The 26,724-nt window shown below is 31.8% G+C and overlaps 3 protein-coding genes and 1 non-coding gene across 6 annotated transcripts; 1 reads left to right on the forward strand and 3 right to left on the reverse strand.

The window, feature by feature from the left end:
* Window positions 1-3,450: 3,450 nt before the first annotated feature.
* On the reverse strand, window positions 3,451-7,439 carry LOC124832353 (protein DETOXIFICATION 42-like). 3 transcript variants are annotated; one of them, XM_088109989.1, is made up of 14 exons: window positions 7,373-7,439; window positions 6,739-6,835; window positions 6,194-6,315; window positions 5,899-6,111; window positions 5,642-5,805; window positions 5,366-5,501; window positions 5,187-5,283; window positions 4,930-5,030; window positions 4,544-4,707; window positions 4,385-4,456; window positions 4,187-4,303; window positions 4,016-4,111; window positions 3,719-3,840; window positions 3,451-3,633 (listed from the first exon to the last, which is right to left on the reverse strand). In XM_088109989.1, the coding sequence occupies exons 2-14, from the start codon at window positions 6,813-6,815 to the stop codon at window positions 3,591-3,593; spliced, it is 1,524 nt and encodes a 507-aa protein (XP_087966115.1). In that variant the 5' UTR covers window positions 6,816-6,835; window positions 7,373-7,439; the 3' UTR covers window positions 3,451-3,590. The 3 variants fall into 3 exon arrangements, with proteins under 3 accessions (XP_087966115.1, XP_087966114.1, XP_047162500.1); XM_088109988.1 differs by having other exon boundaries at window positions 7,328-7,412; XM_047306544.2 differs by lacking the exon at window positions 7,373-7,439 and adding an exon at window positions 6,982-7,249.
* A 6,216-nt stretch (window positions 7,440-13,655) lies between these two features.
* DIT1 (dicarboxylate transporter 1) lies at window positions 13,656-17,150 on the reverse strand. The gene is made up of 3 exons (XM_047306509.2): window positions 15,841-17,150; window positions 14,821-15,042; window positions 13,656-14,339 (listed from the first exon to the last, which is right to left on the reverse strand). Exons 1-3 carry the CDS (start codon window positions 16,930-16,932, stop codon window positions 13,977-13,979), a joined length of 1,677 nt encoding a protein of 558 aa, XP_047162465.1. The 5' UTR covers window positions 16,933-17,150; the 3' UTR covers window positions 13,656-13,976.
* A 4,274-nt stretch (window positions 17,151-21,424) lies between these two features.
* Window positions 21,425-21,506, forward strand: TRNAS-GCU (transfer RNA serine (anticodon GCU)). The gene has a single exon. It is a non-coding gene; the product is annotated as a tRNA-Ser (tRNA).
* Window positions 21,507-24,031: 2,525 nt separating this feature from the next.
* Window positions 24,032-26,566, reverse strand: LOC124832328 (transcription factor MYB46-like). The gene is made up of 2 exons (XM_047306510.2): window positions 26,121-26,566; window positions 24,032-25,181 (listed from the first exon to the last, which is right to left on the reverse strand). Exons 1-2 carry the CDS (start codon window positions 26,399-26,401, stop codon window positions 24,476-24,478), a joined length of 987 nt encoding a protein of 328 aa, XP_047162466.1. The 5' UTR covers window positions 26,402-26,566; the 3' UTR covers window positions 24,032-24,475.
* Between the last annotated feature and the right edge of the window lie 158 nt (window positions 26,567-26,724).

Raw genomic sequence — 26,724 nt, forward strand, 5'->3', positions numbered from 1 at the left:
AGCATTTTCGGTTTTGAAACGAACCCTGTTAGGCCGAATTATAAGGACACCACCTTACATGTTTTCATCAAAAACATAATCTTTGTGGGAGTTTGTTAATAGGCTATCTGTGTCGCTTTTTATTTTATAGTTGTATTATTTTAATTAACAAGAAAAATATTAATATTAATATATAGTACACTTAATGGCCCTCATAACATAATTAGTTAAATTTGTTCTTTCTCTTAATTTTGAGTATTTTCAATTAAGTTTTATTAAAAGAAATTGCTATTAAATACTAAAAAAATTATTATTGTTCAATTCAATCACTTATATTTAACTTTTTGTTAATTAGGTGACAGGAATGATATTTTGTTCATTCATCTTACTTTTTCCCATGATATTTTGAACTTAATAAAATAATTCATATAAAACGATCAATAAATTTTATTATTTCAATATTATTTTACATTAATTATAAAATTTTACATTTAAAAAAAATAAAAAAAATAAAATAAGATAACAATTACATCACCTATTAATAAAACAAATTAAACGGTAAAGATTCATTTGAAAAATATCAAAATTTTAAATATTCAGTACATAAAAAAAAGTTAATAAGAAGTTAATTAAAAATAGAAAATTTTATGACAAACTTAAAACCTAATTAACTCTAAATTTATTATACTCTTACAATCTTATGCTCTTAAAAACATTTTAATACTTAATTTTGTTTCATTGATGCCTTTAATTCACATGGTTTTTAATAAAACTTACATTGAAGTGGCTTTTTTCAAACATAATTTTATTTGTATAAGTATTAAAATATAATTTAGAATTAAAGATAAGTATGAAAACCGAAAGGAATAGATTCTTACCGTAATTAAGTATACTAAAAAAATGCACTTTGGGATGAATGATTGAAATGAACTTTAGAATAATAGAAGAGAGAGAATATTAAAAATATTAAATTGAGAAAATATTTATTTTTGTGACATAGAAGTACATTATTTTTAGTTTATATACTAATATATATATATATATATATATATATATATATATATATATATATATATATAGGGTTAAATATGTTTTTAGTCCCTAAACTATTGGCCATTTCTGGTTTTCGTCCCTCTTCCAAAGTAAGGTACACTTTAGTCCTCATACTTTTCGAAACTTTGGTTTTAATCCTCCAAAACTAACACCGTGAAAAATATGCTGACGTGGCTAACGGTAGACTGACACAGTTCTTTCTTTTTTCAGAGTTTATCAGCTTTTCTTCCTTTCTCTCTCCCTCGTCTCTTCCTTCAATTTCTTCCTTTGATTTTTCATTTTCCAGTTTTCTATTTTTATCAGCATTTGCCATGTTGGTACATGAGTCTGTCTACAAATCCTTTTAAGATCAGTCCTACGAGCAATTGAATGAAAACTTTACTTGGAATCTAGAACCTGAAATTGAAGTAATATGTAACTTTACTGGAAATTATGTTGTAAATGTATAATCTTGTGGACCAACAAATATAGTTCCATACTCTGTTATTCCAGGTGCGTGAAAGGAATATGGGAGAACTTAAACATATATATCTTTATAAAAAAAAATTTAAGTTCCTTGTGGAAGTTTTATGCAGTAGAATATCTTTTGTTTCTGTGCGACATTTGCATTAACTCGTGCCATATGTTGACAGACTAGTGAAACTCCTTCAAAAATCTTTCTCATTAACTGCTTGTGTGCTATTCAACAACCTCTATCTGGATACGAGGCTGTCGCTGATTACGTGAATAGACTTGGAGCAATGATTGATAATCACTTACGCGTTCTTGTGGAAAAAGAAGCTGAAGCAATCTTAAGAAGATGTAATTTGTCAGAAAAGATGCGTCTCTTGCAGAATTCAATACACAAGGAAGGGGAGAATGAAGTCGGTACCCCATTGGCTGAGAGGGAGGACACTAGTCCAGCCATTCTTTCGGAGTGTTTGAAAGCTCTGTTTGGTCTTATTTTGGGAAGTGAAAGTTCCCTGCCGGAATTTGAGCAGATGCAGGTTCCAAGATTGCGTTCTGAGGCTTCTATAGGCGTGGCCAGGTCATTGGCCGAAGCTTACGAGCTTATTTATAAGGCTATTATGGATCCCAAAAATGTTTTGTGTTTTGAAACTGAAGGAAGAGACGAGGGAGAGAGAAAGGAAGAAAAGCTGATAAACTCTGAAAAAAGAAAGAACTCTGTCAGTCTACCGTTAGCCACGTCAGCATATTTTTCACGGTGTTAGTTTTGGAGGACTAAAACCAAAGTTTCGAAAAGTACGAGGACTAAAGTGTACCTTACTTTGGAAGAGGGACGAAAATCAGAAATGGCCAATAGTTTAGGGACTAAAAACATATTTAACCCATATATATATATATATATATATATATATATATATATATATATATATATATATATATATATTTGTATATAAACTCTCCAAAATATAAAAAAGGTAAAGATTAATATGGTTTTGTTGTAAGAAATAGCATATTTCCTATAATACCTTCTTTCTTTCATGATTTCATTTTCCAAAGTTTTTTGTCATTGAAACGCAAATAAAGGGTTTTTATTCACAATCAATATAAAAGCAACAAGTTTATATTCTCACGTTCCCATAAAGTGAAATACAGAGAATTCAGCAAATTTCAGAATACTTAATCATATTGGGTTTATGTGTCTGTTTTTAAAAATAAAAAATAAGTTACAAAACATGATAGATGAGTTAACTCCTTAAATAAATAAATATATAAAAATAAATCAACCACATATGATCTTAAAACTTTAATTAGTTCATAAGAATATCTAAATAAGTAAATCATCAAATATGTATTTGATCAAATACTTGTATTAATAACCTTTAAAAAAACTATAAGTTCTAATATGTTACTTTATTAACATTAATAAGTTCATGACAAATAAGTTAAGTTTTAATTATCAATTTATTAACATTAATAAGTCCATGACCGCAAATGAAGTCTTAATATAGGTTACACAATAAAACTATTTTTTTAAATGATAAAAATGAAAACCAACTCTATAAATCTACCAAATTAATTTACGTTCAACCTATAAAATAATTAAATTCAGCTAAATTTGTTTTTAGTGTGAGTAAGAACTCCATTATCATCACTTTTACTAACTTTTTACAATTTTCTGAAACGACTTTGCTTTAATATTAGCCAACTTTCTTGACCATCATTTGAACATATAATATTTAACTATTTTATTTAACATCAATAATCTATTAATATTATCATATTGTTATAATATAATTATTAAACCGTCACTTTAATTATCCAATGCATTACTTTTTCTGTTTCTTTTTTTAATTATAAAAAACAATATTTTTTAAGCTGTCATTAAAATAATATTAATTATTACTCGATAAATTACGAGAGAAATATAAGAGAAAAAATAATAAAATAAATAAAGAAGACAAGCTTTGCAAATGAAACTAATTGCTTTTACGTTTCTCTTATTTGGTATATTTCTTTATATTCTGAAAGTATTCTAAAGTTCAAACATTGCATTTCAACTAATCCACCATGCACACTGAAATTATCAAATCTATGGGTTGATGCTGTCGTTGTTAGCTCCTAATCATCTTCCAGGGTCCTGATCCAGTTCCAATCCTGCATCAACGTGATTCACCTTAATTCATCAATGTTCTAAGAATAAGAAAACCATAAGAAGAAGAAATCACAGGTGAATTATTACCTCAGAAGGCCCACAATTGCTCTAAGAGCCATATAGATGGTCAAAGCAATCCAAATTCCTATGAAACCGCCAGCAGATGATAAAAAATGTAGACAAATTATGCTGAAAATTGCCACCACAACCTGTGAAAGTGAAAAGATTGTAATGAGTAAGAAAATCAGCTTCTATTGTAGCGATTCTTTCTTTCATACATAATACCATACAATAATATGAAGCAGTTTCCAATATTGAGCCTGCATTGTTTATAAGAAGTAGTGCATTGTAATCTATCTCATGACATGAAAGAAAAATACCCACCAAAGAAATGGCTGAATATGCAAAATCAGATGCCCCGAAGTTGATTCCATCAATTACAAAGGCCAAAGCGTTGAGGGGTTGAGTGGCTGCTACAAACTGATCAGGATAATCATTATGAACTGAGTTCCATTGGAGTTGAAAAAATGAGGTAGTGATTTGAGGATTAGTTACCGGGATCCCAATTTTGATGAGGTGAATGACATTAACATCTTTGGTAAATAGTTTAGCTCCAAAATGCAGTCCTGTTCCGAGAATGAATGCAAGAGCCAACCCCAGAAGCAAACCCAGCTGCAGGATAATTGCTTGTTACATTGCAACTAATCAATTTCTGGCAGAAAGATAGGGAAATGTTTTCACATTGTAAAGAACCTGTAATACTCGATATGCAGTTGCTTGGACCTTCTCATAGTCCTTGTTTGCAAATGCACCTGCAAGAATTGCCTGAAACAAGCATGATATCACCGTAGAAGTTATGAAGGTTTTGGTATGAAACATGCAAGATTAATGGACAGTGTGATTGTGTCTAACCTGTCCAGCAACAGCGAGACCATCAGCAAGAAGGGACACTGCTAACCAAATCTGCAAGCAGACTTGAAATGCAGCCATGGATGTTGGTCCCTTGCGTGCAGCTAATGATGCTGCCAGTGTCACACAGAATGTTACAGCAATTACTCTTACGAATAGTAGAAAGCCTGGGTGACAAAATTGAAACAGGAAAGCACAGATGTAGTGTCAAATGTCAAGGATCAAACGCTAGGTAACCTTAATCCAAGGGAAACATTTAATAATAAAAGTGTCAACTTGAATGCAGAAGGAAAGATGAAGAGTCGGTTAGAAAGAAATCTTAGAAGCACCAAAGAAATGCACATGCCATTCCCTTTTCAAGGCTTTGGTCTTGCAAAATAAATCCTTACCATTTTTAAGAAATCGATGAAATTGTAAATGCTTGATGCTTGGTGGTATAAGATCAACTTTTTCTATCAAGCTCCACAGGAGTATAAGTGAAATTAGGTACCTAATTACCAGGTAATTAGAAAATAAGAGATGACTTAGGCCAAAAGGAATACAAGGAAAATAAGAGACGAGGGACATGATAATGGTGCCAAAAGATGTTTGCAGACTCATCCATATTTGAATGGCAGTTTAATCAGTTAAATGAAATAAGACTTACTGAGATATAACATGAGCAATAGCTGCACCACTGACCCCCAAGCGGAAAACATATATCAATAAAGGATCAAGTGCTACATTGGTTATATCTCCTGCCACTAGACCACATCAGATAGAATCAGATAACAGCGGGATATTGCTACACTGAAAATGTAACAATACAATTCTGTTAAGGCATACATGTGGCATATAAAGGTGTTTTAGTGTCTTTAAATCCTCGGAAGATTCCCTGCATTGCTAACGAGAGAAGAACTGCAGGAGCACCGAGGGACCTCAATGTCAGGTATTTATGTGCATGGTTTAGCATAAGAGAGTCCTGCATAAATATTATGTACTAATTAGCAATCATCCATCATGCTGGTACAAAAGGTTGTACCACTGAAGGAACACGTTGAAATATATGGCAACTGCTAAAAACTACAAGAAACATTCTCAATATTTCAATGAAGCACTTACTGAGGTTATTCCCATGAAGTTCAATAAAGGTTTTGCAGCAACTATGAGGAACATTGTTTGGATGATTCCAAGAATGCCACCGATTAGTAATGCTGACGAAGCAGAAGGGATACGCCTTCTCTTATGTTCAAACTTAACTATATTACAGTCAGTAGCAGTCAAATCTGAAAAAGGAAGGGTTTAAAATGTGCCATGTATAAAACTTTCTTTCTTGGCAGTTCTGTGCAGCAATAAGATGTCACTCCAGAAGATGATACCTTTGTTAAGTGGTACTAGTTCTTTCATTTCAGCATCTACAATCGGACCTGCCTCCGACCTTTCATTCTTCTCTACTTGAGGACTGGTTCCAGAAAGGGTATCTTCCTCTGCCACAAAAGAGGTAGTGACACTGACAAGTGGGAATATTGCAATTCTTGATATTTGATTGAAGAGTGCTATGGCCACCCCTACAGCTGCAAGCTCCACTGGACCTGTAGATATGAACTAATAATATTCCACAATAGATAGCCATGTCTATGCTGAGCTCAAAGCTGGTAAAGTAGCAGAAAATACCTATTTGACCAATAAATGCTGTGTCAACCAGTGAAGCAATAGGGTCAGCTATCAAAGCCATTGCTGAAGGCAATGCAATTGATAATATTTCACAACCAAGGCTGTCAAATTTGAAAACTAGTCTGCATTGAGATGAAAATCAGAAACTGCATCAGAATTAGGAGTGTAACAGAACAGCTATTTAGAATGAAAAACTAAAATCAAGTCTTTCAAGAACCAACCACTCAGCACATACCCTGTATTTTGTTTAATGAACAAACTAAACATTTTGGATTTTGCTGGAAAACAAAAGAAGATATTTTCCTTGTACGTGAGGGGAAAAGAAGGAGAAAGATATAAAAACAAGGGCAGATAAAATAAAAAGAAACAAAAATATACAATGAATATACATTTTCCCACCATTAATAATAATTTATGTATCTAAAAATGGTCGTTCCATTCGTCTAGATTTTCTAAATTAAGGTACATAAATTGATTTGAACTGCAAGAGAACTTATCAAAAAGAGTATCTAAATTTACTAATTTGAAATGGTGTTAAATCCTACTTAGCATCTTTAAAGAAGCTGAAAATTGGAGCCCTCCTCGCAGTTTCTTCTGCATAAACGCTGTCTTTGTCAGCCATCTTATCTTCTCAAGAAATCACTGTAACAAAAGTAACAGAGAAATTCAAGTCATAAAAAAGATATATGATAAGCTCTAATATGTAGAAATGCACTGTCATTTTAGTTTTCTGGTGTGGATTAAGGTTGTTTCTCCATAGCAAAACGCTTTAAAAAGAGAAGTATTACCTATCTCACTTTCAGAAGAAGTTCAAAGGAAATTTCCTCTGAAACAGCTTTAAACTGTGAAACCTTAGAGTGAAAGCAATTGCCTTTCAGATTCTATTTGCTAAAACAACATCAATGTTATCTTTGAAATCTATGTTCCCATCATTAACTCCACAACAAAGGCTATAGAGTATCTAGCATGCCCCATGCACACATTATATCACAACAGAGTTTTGATGCGAACATGAGCAAGAAGAGTAGGAAAAGAAGAAAAGAGAAAGAACTCCAGAAGAGAACAAAAACATTTGAGTTGCATAGGTGGCAGTAATACCAAATATAGACCAAAACCACAGAAGAAAATCACTACCCTTTTGAGAGAAAAAAACGAAAGAGAGAGGACAGTGACAGCCACCTTCCACAGCAAAGGCTTCCGTGATTGTTTTACTTTTGGTATCTAGTAAGTTTAGACTGAGAGAACACACACACGCACACCCTTTTATACTAACAGAAGGAATCACTTATCTGAACAAAGATTTAGAAGGAAATTCACTTATTACTCGGTAGAAATGAGAAAATCCAAGAACCAAACTTTTAAGTCACAACCTGACACTCCTCTGTTGAACTTCCGTGATGGTATCTTGGAGCTATGTGTAAGTGCATTACGTCTGCTTTCACAATTCTCTTTGTTTTCTTCTTATTGCCAACTTGTTGCTAACACCAAATTTTGTGCTGTTGGATCGTCATCATGTAAGGTGTCAATTAGTAACTCGTGAAGCTTCAAGAAAGTGATCATGGTTGATATAAAACTGAGGAGATAAAAGGTGCTAAATTTGATTATCTGACCATATATGTTGATTCATCGAGATAGTTTTCAAATATCAAGTTAAATGCACAGTGAAAGAGAATGACAAATACATGAAAAGGAGAAGAATAAAATTTCCAGAAATAGAAAAGTTAAAGTTATTGTTTGAATACTTGAAAAATGAATTTGATTTTATGAATAGGTTATCTACGCAGTAGGTCATGGAGAATATGAAAATTTTCAATTATTTAGAGTGTGTATAGGCAAGTGAATTTCAACCAAATTTAGTGTACTTTTATTAGAAATTTAATGATGACAGGATGATAATGACTTTTATCAACTTTTTGTTTTACTTGGTTAAAGTTTGGCACATTGAGAATTTGTTTCTTCTTGTTTACAATCATTGCATTATTTGTTCATGTATGATTGTTTTATATTGCTTGTTTATTATCCATTGAACCATTTTTCTACTTTAAGCTATCATGTGAAAATATTGTTTCTTAAAATCTAAACTAGTTGTTTAATTGAAATTTATTGTTGTTTTTGAAAGTATAAACTATTTTTATATCATCTTCATTTCGCTTAAATTGAAAGTTTTAAAATTATTAGTCTAAATAAAAATAGGTTAAAATTTATATTTATTTCTTTTACTAATGGAATTCAAAATCCAATTTTCAAGGAAATCAGGATACTGATAGGCATTAATAGTCATTCTAAATCTCTTTTAAATTACTTTCTCATTAATTTTCTTACTTAAAAATTAAATGCATTTTACTATATATTTTTAAGGTATTTAATATGATTGTTTTCTATTTAATCCTTATTTTATTTATATAAAAAATTTAATAAAAAATTATAATAAAAGTATATTAAGAGCATATTTAAATTGACCAAAATAAACCAAAAGTGAAATATTTACTCATGCCAACCAATTCATACAATCTGTTTAAAATACCTAATGTTAATCAATAGTTTAATTAAAACGAAAGTTTAAATATTAATTTGGTTTTTATTTTTTTTTATTTTGTTCAATTTTGTTCAATTTGATCTTTATTGTAGTGTTTAATCAAGTTTTAATTTTTGTTAATTTTATTTAATTTAGTAATTTTCATTAACACTATTTAAATAATTAACTATAGAGTATACAAACCTATTCCTATTATGTGACACTCCACCTCCTTCGTCAGAGTTCATATTCACGCATCATCATCTTCTTCACCTTCATCATCGAAATCCATTCAACACCTTTATAATTTTCATACATAGATTTTTAACTTTTGTTTTTGCTCCTCAGTTTTAACAGTTTTGGACTGTGTATTTAGGACGAAGAAGAAGAAATCGAAAAAAATGCTACAAATCCTAAAAGCACAAAAAATATGCAAATTCTGCTTAGGAAGAAGCGATATTAACATCAAATTTTACTTCACTAAATCACTCATAATCACAACATTCTATTCAATCACAATGATTGAAAGTGGAAGGTATGCCTTGATTGGAAGACGAAGTGGAAGGTGTGCACCTGGTTTAGTGTTTTAGGTGTGTCCATATTTTTCTATTAAATCTCCAAAAGACCCTGTCTTATTAGAGTTCCCTGGTGCATTGATTGAAAGTACAGAAAAAATGGTGGTGATGATGAATGGTTGGGTAGAGATAATGGAGTGATTGGGAAAAATGGGTGATTGAGAAAAAATAAATAAGAGAGAAAGTCTACGTGGAGGGATGAGGATAATGGAGGTGAATGAGGTGATAATGAAGGAGATGAATGGGGTTTCGATGATGGAGGTGAAATGATGATGTGTGAAGGTGAGCGTGTGACGAAGAAATGAGGGAGGTGGAGAGAGTACTTATCTACTACATAATCCGTAACAAAATATTTCATCTGTTATCTACCAAATACTTGCTCAAAAAATACTCATGAGTATTTTAAAACCCGCAAGTATCCACAAATATCTGTAGATATTAAAAAAAATATTTTATAAATTTTTAAAATAAAATATAAATTAAATTACAAAAAGAATATAAAATATAATATAAATTTAAATTTATAATATCCCAAATTTAGTAATATAAAACTACTAAACTAAACATTACATGTATAATGACAGAACAAGAACTATAAATTTGGTGAATAAAAATTTTCACCTGAAGAACAAAAATAATTACATATCCTATAAGCTTCACTTCCCACCTTCAGCTACTCCAACTAAAAAGATTGCATCTCTAAGCTCACACCATTAAGGTAATCATCGCAAAAGAGAAACAACATACAAAGAAAAACCACAGAAAAGCAAGGGTATGCTAGATACAAAACAATACATCATAAGTTTAAAGCATTTAACATAAGAATCATATGTAATTTAATCCAATCCAAACATCTTAACATGCAAAGACCTAAACCGACTGTCTGGTATGGCGGGTTGTGCACTTGTGGTAGCCTCTACTAGTACTGCTTTGCAAAGTCATTGCCATGGGTTTCACCCTACCACACACACAAGGTTAATCTGTTACCGCGCAATAGGCCTCCAAGTAGTGTCTACACTAGGACCTCCTACTATTCTCACCACATGTATCAATCCTCTCTACTTGAGAATGAAAGATCATTAGAGTGTTAGGATAACCCCAATACTGAGCTCCATGTATTCATTCTAAAACACTTGAACCTAACCGAGAGCATTCACTTTGGAACTTACTTTGAAACCATATACTTTCACTTTAAATCAACCATTATGTATTTCAATTCATATTACAATTCAATTCATACTCCACAGCAAGTAGTATAAACCAATCATTCAAACATTCACATACATTGTACACACTTTAAGAAAACATATAAAACTTAGTTGAAAATATAATATTTTTCGCTCAGCGCATGCCATTCGCTAAGCTAAAGTCCTCAAATAGACAACCCACCTCTACCATCACTCGTTGAGCGAATCCATTCGCTCAGCGAATAAAACTGATAGTGCTTCCTGACCTCTGAAATTCGCTTAGCGAAATTACTCAAATAGCAAACCAAATTTTTGACCTTTCGCTGAGCGAATCCACTCGCTCAGCGAGTCTGCATAATTCTGCAGCACGAAACTGTAGAATTATCACCCCAAACTGCCCTAGTCCAATTTAATATAATTTTCCCAACTTCTAACCTTCCTAGATTGTGTTATACACCTAATTAGACTTGAACAAGTGTTCCTAAAACTTACTAACATCATTCTAAAGAGTTTTCTAATCCTATTCCACTTCAAAATCTCCAAAACACCAACTTATAGACTCAATTCCCAATCTACCACTTTTTTCACATTTTTGATCAAATAAGTAGTTCTCACAAGTCACAAATGACTTAACTAAGCTATTACAACTGACCATTTGAACCTCTAACCCCTAATTCTCATTTTCACTACTCCACTTCCTATAATAAGTCCTAGACTAATGTAAACTATGTCTACACAACCTCGTACCCTTTTATAACAGATTTCCTCCCACTTTGACACTTAATTATGATCCAAAATAGTTCCTAACTAAGACCAACTGCAGCAAAACAATATATCAACCATTTCTCACTATTTCCTTATCAAAATCTCTAATTTGGACCAATTAACCTACAACCAATATTTTTCTTCCAACCATACAATCCGCATCAAACACTTTCTCAACATAATTTTCACATCTCAAATACGCATACACACATATTCAAACAATTATACAACATACATCATTACACAAAACATCAATATTACCCAATTAACTCAATTATCACTAACAACAAACAACATTTTCATTCAAACAGTTTAATACTCATATACTATCAAACTTTCACCACATACTTTAATTGAAAGTAATTATCTACCTTCCCTTACCTTGACTCAACAACTCCAAAACCTCTAAACGCTCCACAGGTTTCTTGCGGCACAAGGAACTTCTAGAAAACCTATAAACCACCGGTTGGTGATTGGAGACCAACGAACCAAGAATTTAAAAAGAGTTCTTGACCCATGCAAAAAGAGAAAAGATTTACTGAATCAAGAACCCTAAAATATCAAAGAAAGGGGTTTCTAACTTACTTGCTCTAAACAACAAATTGATCGGTTGGATTTGAAGACCTTGATGCCGTGATCGTCTAGGCACCTCCTGATCGTCAAATAGATGACTTGAGATCAAGAACTCTTAGAGAGAAGGTAGAGAACTCTAGAAAAATGATTTCTAGAGATGGTATGTTTTAAAATAATGAAAATCGCTTATAACAAAATATTTATAATAAAATCCTTTAATGTTAAAATAGTCGAGTCTCACTATTTTTAGACTACCATCACTTCTAAAATGTCATTTTCAAGGGTTTTACAAAATTTAATTTAACATAACCTAATAAAATATAATTTCAATTTAGTTTTAATTAAATTTAACTTAATAAAATATAATTAAATTTTTATTTTTATTTTTTGCAAATAACGAATACTCACGAGTAAGGATACTCACGAGTAAGGATACTCACGAGTAAGGATACTCATGAGTAAGGATAGTATGATACTAGTAGGTACGAGTATTGTTAACATTAAATGTTATATTTTTATAATATTTTATTCTCAATTATTTTACCACTAATTACTTTAAAAATAAGTATTAGAAAAATTGTAAATAATATTTGTAATTTTTTTTAGTTTCCTTTTGTTTTAGTTATTTATCTATGCTTCAAAATATTTGATAGCATTCTTTCTATCTCATATTATCTCTTGACTTATGTGTATACAAAGGTCTTTTTTTTTCTTTTTTTTAAGAAGGGATGGCAAAAAGGATGAGGCCCGACGGGCTAGTCCATCCATCTAGTCATCCCATAATCCCGTTCATTCTGGTCATCACGTGAGTCTGACTAGCAGGTCAACTCGTCCATCCGACTATATCGTTAACTTGTCCATTCCAACTATCTCAATCATCTCGTCAACCTAGTCAATCTCGAACATCTTGTAAGCATGTCCATCCCACACATCTATAAACTTGTCCATCTTGACCGTTCAGGTCAGTCCGGCAAGACCAACCAGCTTGTTGATCCCTATCATCCTGTTAGTTCATCCATTTTGTCTATTTTAGCTATTTTGGACATCTTGTCAATCTGTTCATCTCAGCCCACCTGGTAGCCTGGCCACACTGTCCATCTAATCATTCAGGCCAACCCGACCAAATCGATTAGTCCATCCATTCTACCCATCCAATTAGTCTAGTCCATCACGTTCATTCTACCATCTCGTCCATCCCCATTGACTAATCAACTTATGAAACAAATATACACCTAATTCGTTTAATCATCTATTTGTGGGAAACAAATATACACATCATTCGTCATTCCATTTGCATGATACAATGGAAACAAACACAACATAAATGTAATAACAACCTTTTTTTCTATAAAAATTAAATTTTCAAATTCTCCATAATTTTGTTGTCAATGGTAGAAATGCTTGTATACTGAAAAAAAAAAGTTCCTGGAAAATTTTCAAAAATTATATTCGCGCAAGTATCAGTTTTAATTTAATATTTTATTATTTTTCTTAAACATTTTGATTTTAATCTTTTTGTATCTTATCATTCGATACGACCAAAATAAGGTAAGTTTTTTTTTAATCTTTATTAGGAAAATTAGTTTTACATAAAAAAGGCACACTTCTGTCGAAATTTTATTTGATCCTATTCAACTTTTTCAAAAGTAGTGAAATTCAAATTTAATTGAATTAGAGACTGTCGATATTTCGACCCAGTAAACGATGAATCTTTCTTTTTACAACTTTAAAAAACTTGAGCATCTTCCATTAATTTTCAAAATGTTAAAAAAATTTCCGAAAGGTGTCAGAAATTTACGGGGTTGTGGAACGAAAAAATAAATCCAAATAATTATTAAGCGGCCCAGTGAAAGAATGCATACAAAATTTAATTATTTGTGGAAAAACACATTCAATGCATACAACTACAACATATCCTGAATGGCAGGATGTCCTTACACTTCAGAAATGAAATAAAATGTTCTACCCGGGTCTAAAATGACCAACTGTATTCATGTCCCACCTAAATCTCCATCAAAACCTCCCAAAAAGATTATTTTCGAAAGAATCGGAAAAAAAAAGATTAGCAGTTTGCTTCAACTGCCCATAGTAAGGAGGATTAATACATGAACGTATACAAAATTCTTAGATTAGAAATTCTGTGTAGGCAAAATTATATAATAGGCCTCTTACCATAAGCCAATGAATTTCCACCAAACCCCTCCAAGTCCAAGCCAGATTATAATGTTAACAATACTAATGAGGAATCCATAACCCCACCATTTAGCAAGGGGAACATAGTTGGCACCGAAAAACACCGGAGCTGATCCGATTCCGTAATGAGTAAGGCCACCCATAAGGTTGGAGAGGAACGACAGCACTATGGCTCCGAAGAATGGCGGAGTCCCCAGAGCAGTGGAAACAGACAAAAATGCAGTAAACATGGCGCCAATATGAGCAGCTCCACTTGCAAAGAAGTAATGAGAGTAAAAGTAGAGAAGAACCAGAATCCCAAAAGATAGTTGCCATGATAGACCCAATCCACCAACAAACTGTATAAATAAAGGCATCAGTAAATCATTTCATTGAAATAATCAAGACAATAAATAATTGTAATGCATGTTCTCTTTTGCTGAGCCTTTGACTATGAAGGTGATGTTGATAAACTGAGAAATTGGAACAAAGCAGAGGAATGAAACAGGATGCATGATGATGAAGACTTCATTCCAGGAGATTAGACAAGCAAACTGATCAGTCATAATATCCTAGAGGCAAGTATGTCCAATTGGTGGGGAGCTTGATCAACTCCAGCATATTTCAAAACACTAAAAAGGTTCATGTGCTTTTTAGGTTTGGTGGAACAACTAAAACAATTCAGTAATGACAAATGAAACTAACTGTTTAATAGATTCACAATTTCACACCCAAAGAAACAAGATAAAAAAAGTAACAAAATAACCAAAAAGCAAATTATCTTATGTTAATTGAATCTTAGCTAGCAGAGTAAACAGACAAGAAAATGAAAAAAAATACCTTGACTACCGTTTGACTGAACCAAGAAATGAGGCCATATTTGTTCAAATACCCAGCCATTGCTATGAGGGCAGCAAACCATGTGAGAGTATCCCAGGCAACTCCTTCCCCTAAGCACTCCTTCCATGTAACAACCCCTGTGACAAGAAGTACAGATAATCCAAGAATTGCAGCAGATACAGCATCAATATTAAGAAGTCCTCCAAATACCCAAAGTCCCACCTGGCAAGTGAGAAGTAAAAAGTTAATAAACAATCAAAGATTCTTAGACGTCTAAAGCACCACGTTAAGTACTCACGTTGTCAAGCCACAAGACATACAACAATACAACTACAAAATGATTACTTTCACATACTAATAAGGTGCAAGCTTCTGTGAAACTCGCAAATAAACAAAATTAAAGATGGAATGACTAGTAAACCGATGTTTCATATTTCCACTAAAGTCCTATGATCAGCCTAACACTTAAACTGAATATTCACTTAACCACCCACAGAAACCCCAACAGCACAGTTTAAAAACACATCAGGTTCAAAATACATACTAACAAAATAAGCAAAAGTTAGCAGGCGAGTGACGAAATGAGTTCATTGGCGCCAACTGTGCATTCAAATACAGTTCTCCAAGAAGAGAATAATAATGCGCAATCACATTTCAAAAAGAAAAATTTGAAATAATGCGCAATCACATTTCAAAGACTTATCCCGGTGCAAAATAACAGAGTTCCTAATGCCGTCAAAGTAATCCACAAACTTAGATCCAAATTAGTTGATTAAATTTCACCACCCTATTGCACAATGCACGTTAAGTGTAGTGTTTAGTACACACAAACAACAGAAAGATTGACCTATGTCACTAAGAAAACCATCATTTTTAAAAAATATCACTTTTTTAACTTCATATCTCTCAAGTTCAATTTAGTCCTAACTACAATATCATCCCCACATGTTACATTCTACAAAACACTACTTAGAACACCAAATGAAGGTAAACTATGGAAATCAAAATTCATTAGATTACCGTGAGAAACAACGTAGCAGTCATGATCTTCTCATTGGTTGTCATGGGCCCCATTTTCTCCAACTTCTCTCTCGCAAGCTTAGGAGCATCAGGACTACTCTTCAGAGTCGGAGGGTATATAACATACAAAATCAACGGAACCAACACCAGCGACACCAGGCCAGGGACAATTGCAGCTTTGGCCCAGTCCAACCACCCAATCGTCTGGTTAATGGAACTTTGCGTCAGCGTCGCACAGAGCGGATTCGCCGCCATCGCCGTTAGAAACATCGCCGACGTAATCACCGAAGTCTGAAAGCACGTGAGCATGAGCCACGCCCCCAACCTGTTCTCCGTCCCGTCGCCAACGTTGCTCCCGCACGCCACGCACAGCGCCTTTACGAGCGGAAGGAATATCCCGCCCGCCCTCGCTGACACTGAGGGGATCGCCGGCGCCAGCAGCGCCTCGCTGAAGACAAGGCTGTAACCTAACCCGAGCGAGGAGCTGCCGAAGAGCTTCACGAACTGGTACGCAACACGGTTCCCGAGGCCAGTTTTAATGAATCCCTTGGCGAAGAAGAAGGCGAGTGCGATGAGCCAGGGGATCGGGTCACCGAAGCCAGAGAACGCGGCGGCGAACGTTAGGGTTTTGGTGAGAACGGAAACGCCCAAACCTAATATCGCAACCGCGCCGAGGGGCAGTGGTTGGGTTATAATGCCGACGATTGTGCCTAAGAAGATCGCGAGCAATTGCCACGCGTTACGGTTTACGCCCGCGGGAACTGGTGTGAACCAGAGGATCACTCCCGTGGCGATGGAGGCTAATAGTGGTTTTATTGCGGCACCTTGCCATGGCTGAATCGGCGCCGGAGCCGGCGCCGGTGTGATGGAGGCTGCGGTAGCTCTAACAGTGAGAGAAGAGTGCTTGCGACTGAGAACGAGGTTCGTTTTTTTAAGTGAGATATTTGGGAAGGAGGAAATCGAAGTTCTGAGGTTTGGTTTGAGTGAGGAAGGTGGAAAGGAAGTCAGACGGTTGGGTTTGAGGGCGGCGGCGGCGGTGTTGCGGCGGAGGCGGAGAGAGGGGAGGGTGGTGGTGAGTGCTACAGAGGCCATGACGGTGGGAGTGGGATCTTGTGAGGTGGCGGTGGTGGAGCTTAATAGAGCGGCAACATGTGATGTGATTAGGAGGGGCTTGATTACGGGGCGTTGGATTCGAAATGGACGGTGGAGATTGGAAGTGGAATATGCGGCTTTGTTTGTTGGTGAGAAATTGGTGGCTTGGGTAGGTTTTAGCTTTGTGATTGACGTCTGAGATGTCGATGTCTCCGCCACACGAAAGAATGAGGGAAAGTAATGAGATCAGATCTTGTTTTGTTCAATTGTGTGTGAAGATTCCCACGGCGGAGCCGAGGGACACGTGGCGAGAGTGAATGGGTGTGTTACCACGTCAGATTGTCTCTTTTGGTGAGATGGAACGGATGAACACGTGGCGATTGAGACATTGCATGCATGAAAAAGAAGATGAAGATATAATGTTTTGGGCTTTTGGAACGTCCAAAAGGCCAAAACTTCTTTGAAAACAGAAAACCCAACTTTCAAAGGTCACTCTACTACTGCTAATGCATGTAACACTGAGTAACCCTTCTCTTCTTTCTTTTTGTGTAAAAATATTTATTTTGTTTTTTTCTATTTTCAGTTAGATATAGTTTTTCATGTATATGATTTCAAATGAATGAATCCTATTTTAAATAAAAATTTAATTCAATATATCTTTTTGTATGTTTTTTTAAGTAATAACTTCTTCAATTTGAAAATAGAATGACTAAAATCAAAAAATTATTAAAATACATTTTGTTTTTGTCGATGAATGATGAATTGGTATGTCCCGTATGCGATGTATAGCTGGAAGAAAAGACTGTGTTGTGATAAATATAAGAAAAAAAAATGAAAGACAGTGATATGCATTAAAATTAAAAATCATGTGATATTAAATATATCGTTGTCAGTGTTTTTTTTTCTTTAATTGTTTATTATTCTTCAAAACAATCGTCAACATTATTCTTTAGATCTTTCTGTTTTAATCATTTTAAAGAAATAGAATTAATGGATGATTTTATCTAAATAACAACCTAATGGAATGTGGTGAAAAAATGGCTTATGATTTTGTAGGTGAAGAGAGATAGATTAACAATGATATGATTTTGTAGGTGAGAGAGTAGCATTTTTAGATTTAGATGATTAAGAAAATTTTAAATGCAATAAATGCCAGCATTGTTTCTATATTTTCATCATTAATATTTTTTCTTGCTTCCATTTTATTACATTTTGTTTATATTTTCACAATTTTAAATAACTTATTCTTACATTTTCGTTATTTATATTTTATCTTCATATTTTGACATTACTTTACAATCTGTTCTCGATTGACATGTTATCACGTCAATTCCGTATCATTTATGTTAGAATCAAGATACCTCGTTAACGAGAATGTTTAATACATATATTTTACAATTGTTTTGGTTAATTTTTACGAAATAATTTAGTTGTTATTTTAATTAAATATCAATTTAATATTTCATGACTAAAAGTTAGTTATTATTCCGTTATTTTCTTTACAAAAATTATTCTTAATGTATATTTTTCCTAGGTTAATATCGCATGCAATGATCAACTCTTTTTAACCGATAAAGTAAAAAAAATTCACTATCTACGTAGTGAAACAAAATTCACAAGAATGTGAACCTTTGAAAGAAAAAATAATAATTAATAAATTTCAATAATGGATTTTAAAACATTAGAACCTTTTTTTTTCACTTTAATATATAATCAACATATGTTGTGTGTTATTTTAATTTTTTGGGTTTCTATCTATTATAATTTATGAGTATTTCATTCTACATTTCCAACATCTCATCCTATACCTTCAAAAATTTAATTTTTAACCTTTTGAAACTTGCACTTTCAATTTTTCTAAAAATTTTATTTTTTAATAAATACTTTTTTATTTTCTTCTCTCTGACACTTTAATAAATACTTTTTTATTTTTTTCTCTTATTAAAGTCACTCTACACTACTTTAATAATAATCTAATTTAATTTAAAATTTAAATATCATTTAATATAATTTATATTTTAATAATTATTAAAATATGAGTTATATTATAATAATAGTTATATTACAAAAATAATAAAAATAAAAAATAAAAAATGAAATAATAATAATATAAAATTTGATTTGATATATTAGTATATATTAAAATATATTAAAATATTAAAATAAATTAAACAATTATTAAATTTTAAATAGAAACAAAATTTTTAAATATGCTAACAGTTTTTTTAAAATTTAATAAATATTTAATTTAATTGAAAATTATAATATTATTTATTATATTTTAATATTTTAATAATTATTAAAATATAATATATATTTTTATAATAGTTTTATTAAAATCACTAAAAATAATAATAATAATAATAAAATAATAATAATAAAAATAAAAATAATATTTAAAATCAAATTTATATATTTAAATATGTTAAATTATATTAAATTTTTAAATTAAATTAAATAATTATTAAAATTAAACAAAATTAAAATTTTAAAAAATTTTCTGATTCATCGAATCTCTGTATCCGATTAACAAATTTTAAATTTATTTTTTATTTAAATGTTAATAATTATTTAATTAAATTAATATTTTAATATAATATAATATATTTAAATATATGTGATTTTGAATACTATTTTTATTTTCATTATTATTACTTTTATTTTATTTTACTTTTAATAAAATTATTATAAAATATAAATAATATTTTAATAATTATTAAATTAGAAAAATATAATAAATAATAATATTATTTTTAATTAAATTAAATATTTATTAAATTTTAAATAAAAAACTATTAACATATTTTACAGTATCCAATAAATAAGTTTTTAAAAATTTTGTTTTTATATAAAATTTAATAACTGTTTAATTTATTGTAATATTTTAATATAATTTAATATATTTGAATATATTAATTAAAATTTATATTATTGTTATTATTATTTTATTTTTTATTTTTATCATTATTACTTTTATTTTAGTTATTTGATTTTTATTTATTTAATATAACTATTATTATGATATAAATCATATTTTAATAATTATTAAAATATAAAATTATATTAAATAATATTTAAATTTTAAGCTAAATTAGATTATTATTAAGATGGTGCAGAAGGACTTTAATAAGAAAGAAAAAGAAATAAAAAGATATTTATTAAAGTGCCTTTAATAAGAGAGAGAAGAAAATAAAAATATATTTATTAAAAAATAAAATTTTTAGAAAAGTTGAAGATGGAGATGTCATAAAGTTAAAAATGAAATTTTTGGAGATGCAGGATAAAATGTTAGAGGTGTAGCACACTCTTCTATTTGATGGGTTCAATACAATAAGCCCAAAAAGCATGTTTTAAGTTAGGCTACATTAAAAATTAAAAAATTTCAAATTTATTATATTTATGGTTTGATTTTTTTCTATAACTTTCCCATAATAGGTCTCATGTCATGTTTTCCATATTTTTTTTTATATTATTCTTACTTATGCTTAAATATGATAAATAACTTTGTCATATAGTTTGTGAAAAGACGACATGTCGTAAAAAGCAATGACCACTAACCAGCATGTGGTCACGACCACTCCAATAAGGCAATGACATAACATCCTTTTAAACTTAAAGTTGGAGCTTCACCATTAAATCACCATAAAAGGGACCATTTACACCTTAAAAATATCTTAAAAAATGTTGAAATTAACTACAATAAAAATTTGATAATCGATCGCATTAGTAATATATTATGTATACAATTACCACTAAATTACGTGTTTGACAACATGTAAATGATTTTGTAATTCTGTGTGCATTTAAGCTGGTGTGGTAATTTTTTTACTATATATGTTTTCTTACAAAATAACCCTATTTTTGTTATATGATGGACGCTTTGTAAATGGTCCATGCAAGCCAAGTTGAACTTCACGTTTTTCATTTATTAATTTTTCTTCTTCCATACAGCATTATTGAACGAGGAATGATATCTACCTACTTAATCCTTCCTTCATAATGTTCCAATCTTTGGATATTTATTTACATATGCACACATACGTTGAAGACGACAATGAAGAATGATGAGAAAGCAATATGGAAACTAAATGGCAATGTGCATACAAAATAAACATGTCATTCTCGTAATAATGAAACCATGCATTATTGAACTTCGTAGACCCACTCACTCACAATATAGACTGAGAGGTTGTTTTCTTTTGGCTCTTTTGCAATGTCGGAAAAATTAAGGTTAAGAGATAAAAAAAGATACCATAACCAATTTGAATTTTCCACATATTATATAAATGTTTTGATACATAAAACGAGAGGATAAGAAACTCGCTTGCCCTTGTTACTTTTATAATAAGTTCAATTACGGTATCTTTTTAATAAAAATCCAATAAATATTATTGTTTTATTCTGAAACGAACTTATAGCTTATAAATTATAATGTTTCTGCTGGTTTTAAATTTACATATATTTAAATGAAATTGAGCGAGATTTCAACGAAGTCGCTTTGGCCGAGTGGTTAAGGCGTGTGCCTGCTAAGTACATGGGGTTTCCCCGCGAGAGTTCGAATCTCTCAGGCGACGTCGTTTTCTGGTTTTTTATCCTTTTTTTTTCTTTAAATTTTTCATATATATTAATGGATTTCAAATTACAATGTTGATGTTTCAAAATTCTTGAACACAATAATAGCCCACTAATTAAGGGCCCATTTATAAGCAACGTAGCCTCCATCATCGACATTCATTGGACAATAATAGCAGCATTTGTTTTTTTCTGTAGAATTTCATCACCACATATGATGTAACATTTTCAATAAAAGTTATGAAAACATTACTTTTTGGGAGATGCTTGTTTGGGCACAAGAATTCTACAATGTGCCATAAAAATTACTTAAACAAGTTTTTATGCAATAATTCTTTGTATGCATTATCACTCAGTTATATATAGCGTCATTAGGGTTTTAAGAATATTGGCACAGAAACGTTTTAAATACTATACATTAAATTTTTGTAATACTATTTTGGCATAGTAAATAATATAGTTTTGTCAGTCTTATGAAAATAATTTAGTAATATTTTTCATTTTTTAGTTAATAGATAAAGTTGGCCTCAAACTCAGAGGGAAAAGGTTGAAAATTGGAACTTTTTATTTTTGTTTGTGCTAATATAATTGACTAAAGTTGGTTGAAAACAATGTCACGTTACCAAACCTTAATATGTAGCAATTAAATGAAAAAGGTAATGATTAATGCTACAGTATACATTCTGGCCATTCTCTCATCTTGCACCAGTAGCCATTGAATGTGTCTGGAGACGTCACATCGACACTAACATAATTCTATGCAATAATTACAGTGCAAATTTAGAAAGTAATGTTACATCTTACCAATTTTTTAAATATTTTATAAACTATACTAATTAAAAAATTACCTATAACTTCCAATACCACCATTTTTAACTTTTATATATATATATATATATATATATATATATATATATATATATATATATATATATATATATATGTGTGTGTGTGTGTGTACGTATGTGAATGATTTCTTGTGGATAAAATAGTATTAAATATGTATACTTTTACAAAAATGTTATGTATATATAATATGTTATTTTGACTAGTCGGATTTATTCTGTCATCTGAACTTAGCATGTTTGTTAAGAAAATTTGTAGGAAGTTCAGTTTGAATGACCTAAATTCTTTTATTTATTTTTGTATATGTTCTGGGTTGTGTATAAGGATTGAAGCATCTTATGTGTTTTTTATATTCTATTCTTTTCTATTGAAAAAAGAATGTAATTATTATAACTCGTGATATATTGGCTGTTTATATGCAATGAACTAACTAGATAATTAATATATTATATATTTATTTTTCTCTGTTATGTCTTTTCTTTTTATCCTTTTGACCTTTTTGTATCAATCTTATTGAGATATTCCTGAAAAAACCTTCTTGATTCCAAATATCTTCCATTACATTCAGGTTTCTCTTTATCAAAGTTTAAATATCTATCACAAAACCTTTATCTATTATAGAGTTAAATTTCTCACTCTTCAACTATATTTTTATTTATAAGATTCCTCCTTCAACCCTATTTTATTCCTAATATCTTATAGAATTCTCTTTATTTAGAAGTTTTCTAGCTACTCAACTCCTCTTTAACCATCATCATTCTTAGGTTTGTATATTTATTTATTGTTATTTTAATTATAAATATTATTTATAGTGATTGCATCAGGCTTATGAATAAAACGAATTTTAGGTTAAGGGATGCATTTTAAATTTAACCTAATTTTAGAAAATTGATTTATAAAATAAAGTTTCCCCTTACTTATGTATATTTTATGTGAATGGTATCCAAATGGACTCATTATATGATGTAAAATGCATAAAAATAACTTCTTTTAAACTCACGATAAGAGCATTTTCTTATTCCTAACACATGAAGTAGCAGAGGCTAAGGTTTGATTTCGTAAATTTCTGGGTTAAAAAAATATGCAGGACCAATTAGGTTTATTTACCGTAGCAGCCTTAGTTCGTTATGATGATTGATTTTGATTGTTTGTAGGTTAAAATAATTGTGAAACACACGTGATAATTATGGCATGGGGGCGTTCATATTCCAATTGGAAATGATATCGTAAGCCACTCTCATTCGCTATCTTCTCGTCGGTAAACCAACTTGTCATTTCAAATTAAGTTGCTTTAAATTCACTTCACCACACTCTTCCACACACAATACCAAAATTCTCCTTCCACTGATTATTTCCCATCTTCAAAAGTTCAAAACCAAACCTCCACTTTTATAATTACTGTTTGAATTCAGCAGCTTATTAGATCAAACCAACTTTCCTATTATGATATCATGAAAACCCACAAACTAATTGAAAATAATTCTCACTAAGTACCCATTAACCATCATTCATTCACCAACAAAAATCTGATGCTTCTCTGCAAAATTCTCTCAGACTCGTTCCTCATTCTGATCTTAATCACATTAAATAATTATGATCATTCTGTGTGTGTATATATCAGTGTTATTCTGTGTTATAAACATATTAAGAATAATGTGGTTTGCTTGAACCAACATGCAGCTATCAGTAAACAATATATAAGTATTATTATCCACTCAATAGTTGAACAGAAAAATAATGTTTTACAATCTATTCACATCTAATTCACAAGTATAACAGATTATTATTGTAAATAACTACAATGGCTTCCCCGGATAAAAGTGACCTCATCAATGCCATCAAGATGACGAGTAATTTAATTACACATGATCACCAATCCTGCAGATATACATGATTTACTTTTATTTTTTGACCTAAGTACCTTGTTAATCAGTGAATTTGCTCCCCCGGTATAATGGCAAAAGTACAAATTACAAGGTTTTTAGGAGATCACCAAGCTTATCTAATATGAATGGACATATATGTTTATATATATATATATATATGGAGGTGCTGATTCCAATGATGAGTGGCTAGCAGCCAATGGGATCCTCAGAAGACTTTGAAAAAGGGAAAGAGAGAGCACTTATTGGATATTTGAAAAATCAAGAAAGGGAAAGGATGAAACATCGTTCATCAACTCCTCCAAGTCCCACTCTCCCATGGTTAACTCTTGTTGAAATAAATTCTCCACTCCAGCCCTATTTTCAGTTCTCTTGTTGCTGCAGTTATTAAGGATGATGCTGTTTATGTCATCAAAGTAACTATTGTTAGTATCTGTGTTGCAGGTGCTCTCCACTTTCAGGTTATGGTCAGAAGTAGTGCTAACACTCTCTAGAGGAGGAACATACATATCCCCTTCTGCCCCAATATTTACACTCCCAAATACTCCTCCATTTTCCAAATATAAACCTTTGTGATCAACTCCACTTTGCGTTGAGAAGCATGGCCCAGTAGTATTGAAGAATCCACCCGAAACTGGCACGTTTAGTCCATGATCTAGCATAGGCAACCTGTCAATAATGGAATTGAGAACTGTGGCATGCATGGATGGTGATGGAGATGATGATGAATTGAACATAGGCATAAAATCAGCATGTTGATCTTGATGGGTATTAGAAGTAGTAAACCCTGCCATGTTAAGGTCTTTGTTAGGCTCATATGAGGACTCGCTTCCGTTTGGTGAGGTGTTGGCTGACATGTTCTTCAGTCTTTTCTTTATTGTTGAATTCCAAAAATTCTTAATTTCATTGTCAGTTCTCCCAGGCAAGCGCGCCGCTATTTGAGACCATCTTTAAAAAGTGGAACAAAAATGAATATTTGTCAGGTTAATACATGGCACAAACTAATTGTGTTTGGTGGCTGTGTCCGTATTAAAAACAGTGCATGCTTTCATGGAGGCTAATGTATATGTAGTCTTTTGTTAAGTTGATTCAAATTATAGAGTGCCTTCAACTCGAAGTCCACATATAGATTTATGTTATTTTCATATGTCCTTTTGTCATCTACAAGGAGCCGCCTAGACTTATAAATATGTATGTATATTATATTTATGCATGTTTTGTGCATGTATTTTTTAACTTTGAATATTGGTGCCATTTCTTAGACAAGGGGAAGTAGATTTTAGCAACCAAAGTCTTAATGAAACCATTTTAAAATCTTGTCGATCATATTGTAAAGGCTAGGTATCTTAGAATTGCTACTGTTTCAAATAGTAAGTTTGGAATGGTATATATGCATATGTGTGAACTTTCTTGCATAGTTTAAGTTACAGCCATAAAGGCATTTTTTATAGGAGATTTTGGCACATGGCATTTGATTATTCTTCATAAATTTTCATTTATATTGACCCCATCCAATGGCTGCACCAAGTAAATAATTTTGAAACATTAATCATGTCTCTATCGTGCTTTCCACCTTTCCAATAAAGACAACATAGCTAAAGTTAGAAGGAGCTAGTGGGTGTAACATGTCAAACATTGATTTGCTTGATAAATATTTGAGATGTATGCGTACATACACACGCTGGTATAAGTATGTTTGGATTCAGAAATACATAATACACGTACAAAAAGTACTACAGAAGTTCTTTAAGATCATATATATAGAATCAAGTTTAAAATGCATTATGACATATTTCAGTTAATAACAGCACTTGGTAATTCTAATGATATATACTTTGATCAGTTCAAATTAAACATGGCATAGAAAAGAAGGAAGAGTAGGTGAACCTGTTTCCGAGAAGGGAATGCAAATGGACGATGAGTTCCTCTTCTTGTGGAGAGAATGCACCTCGTTTGAGATCAGGCCTCAAGTAATTGATCCATCGAAGGCGACAACTTTTGCCACACCTTTGAAGGCCAGCATTTCTGGCTACATCGCTCCAACAACCTTGTCCACTGTTTAGCATGTAGTTCATGAGCTTGTCATCTTCTTCAGGTGACCACAAGCCCTTTCGAAGCTTGTTATTAATGTTGGAGCTGTTTTTTGCAGACACCTCGGGCTTCCTCATTGTGCACTACTGTATGATCCGGACCCCAGAAGCAGTGTTCCACTGATGAGCAATTTGCTCTCCAACGGGTGTGATGTAAGATAAGAGAAGGATTTATAGAGAGAGAAAGATAACAAAGAAGCTTCATAGGGTGGGAATGATGATGATAATGATGGTGATGGTTGTGGGGTTTGCTTACAAAATAGGGAAGAGTCAGAGAGAGAGAGAGAGAGAGAGAGAGAGAGAGAGAGAGAGAGAGAGAGAGAGAGAGAGAGAGAGAGAGAGAGAGAGAGAGAGAGAGAGAGAGAGAGAGAGAGAGAGAGAATTGGTTGATGAGTCAGTAG

This window comes from Vigna umbellata, chromosome 3, assembly GCF_029865625.1.
Source record: "Vigna umbellata cultivar VRB3 chromosome 3, Vumbellata_1.0, whole genome shotgun sequence".
Lineage (NCBI taxonomy): Eukaryota > Viridiplantae > Streptophyta > Magnoliopsida > Fabales > Fabaceae > Vigna > Vigna umbellata.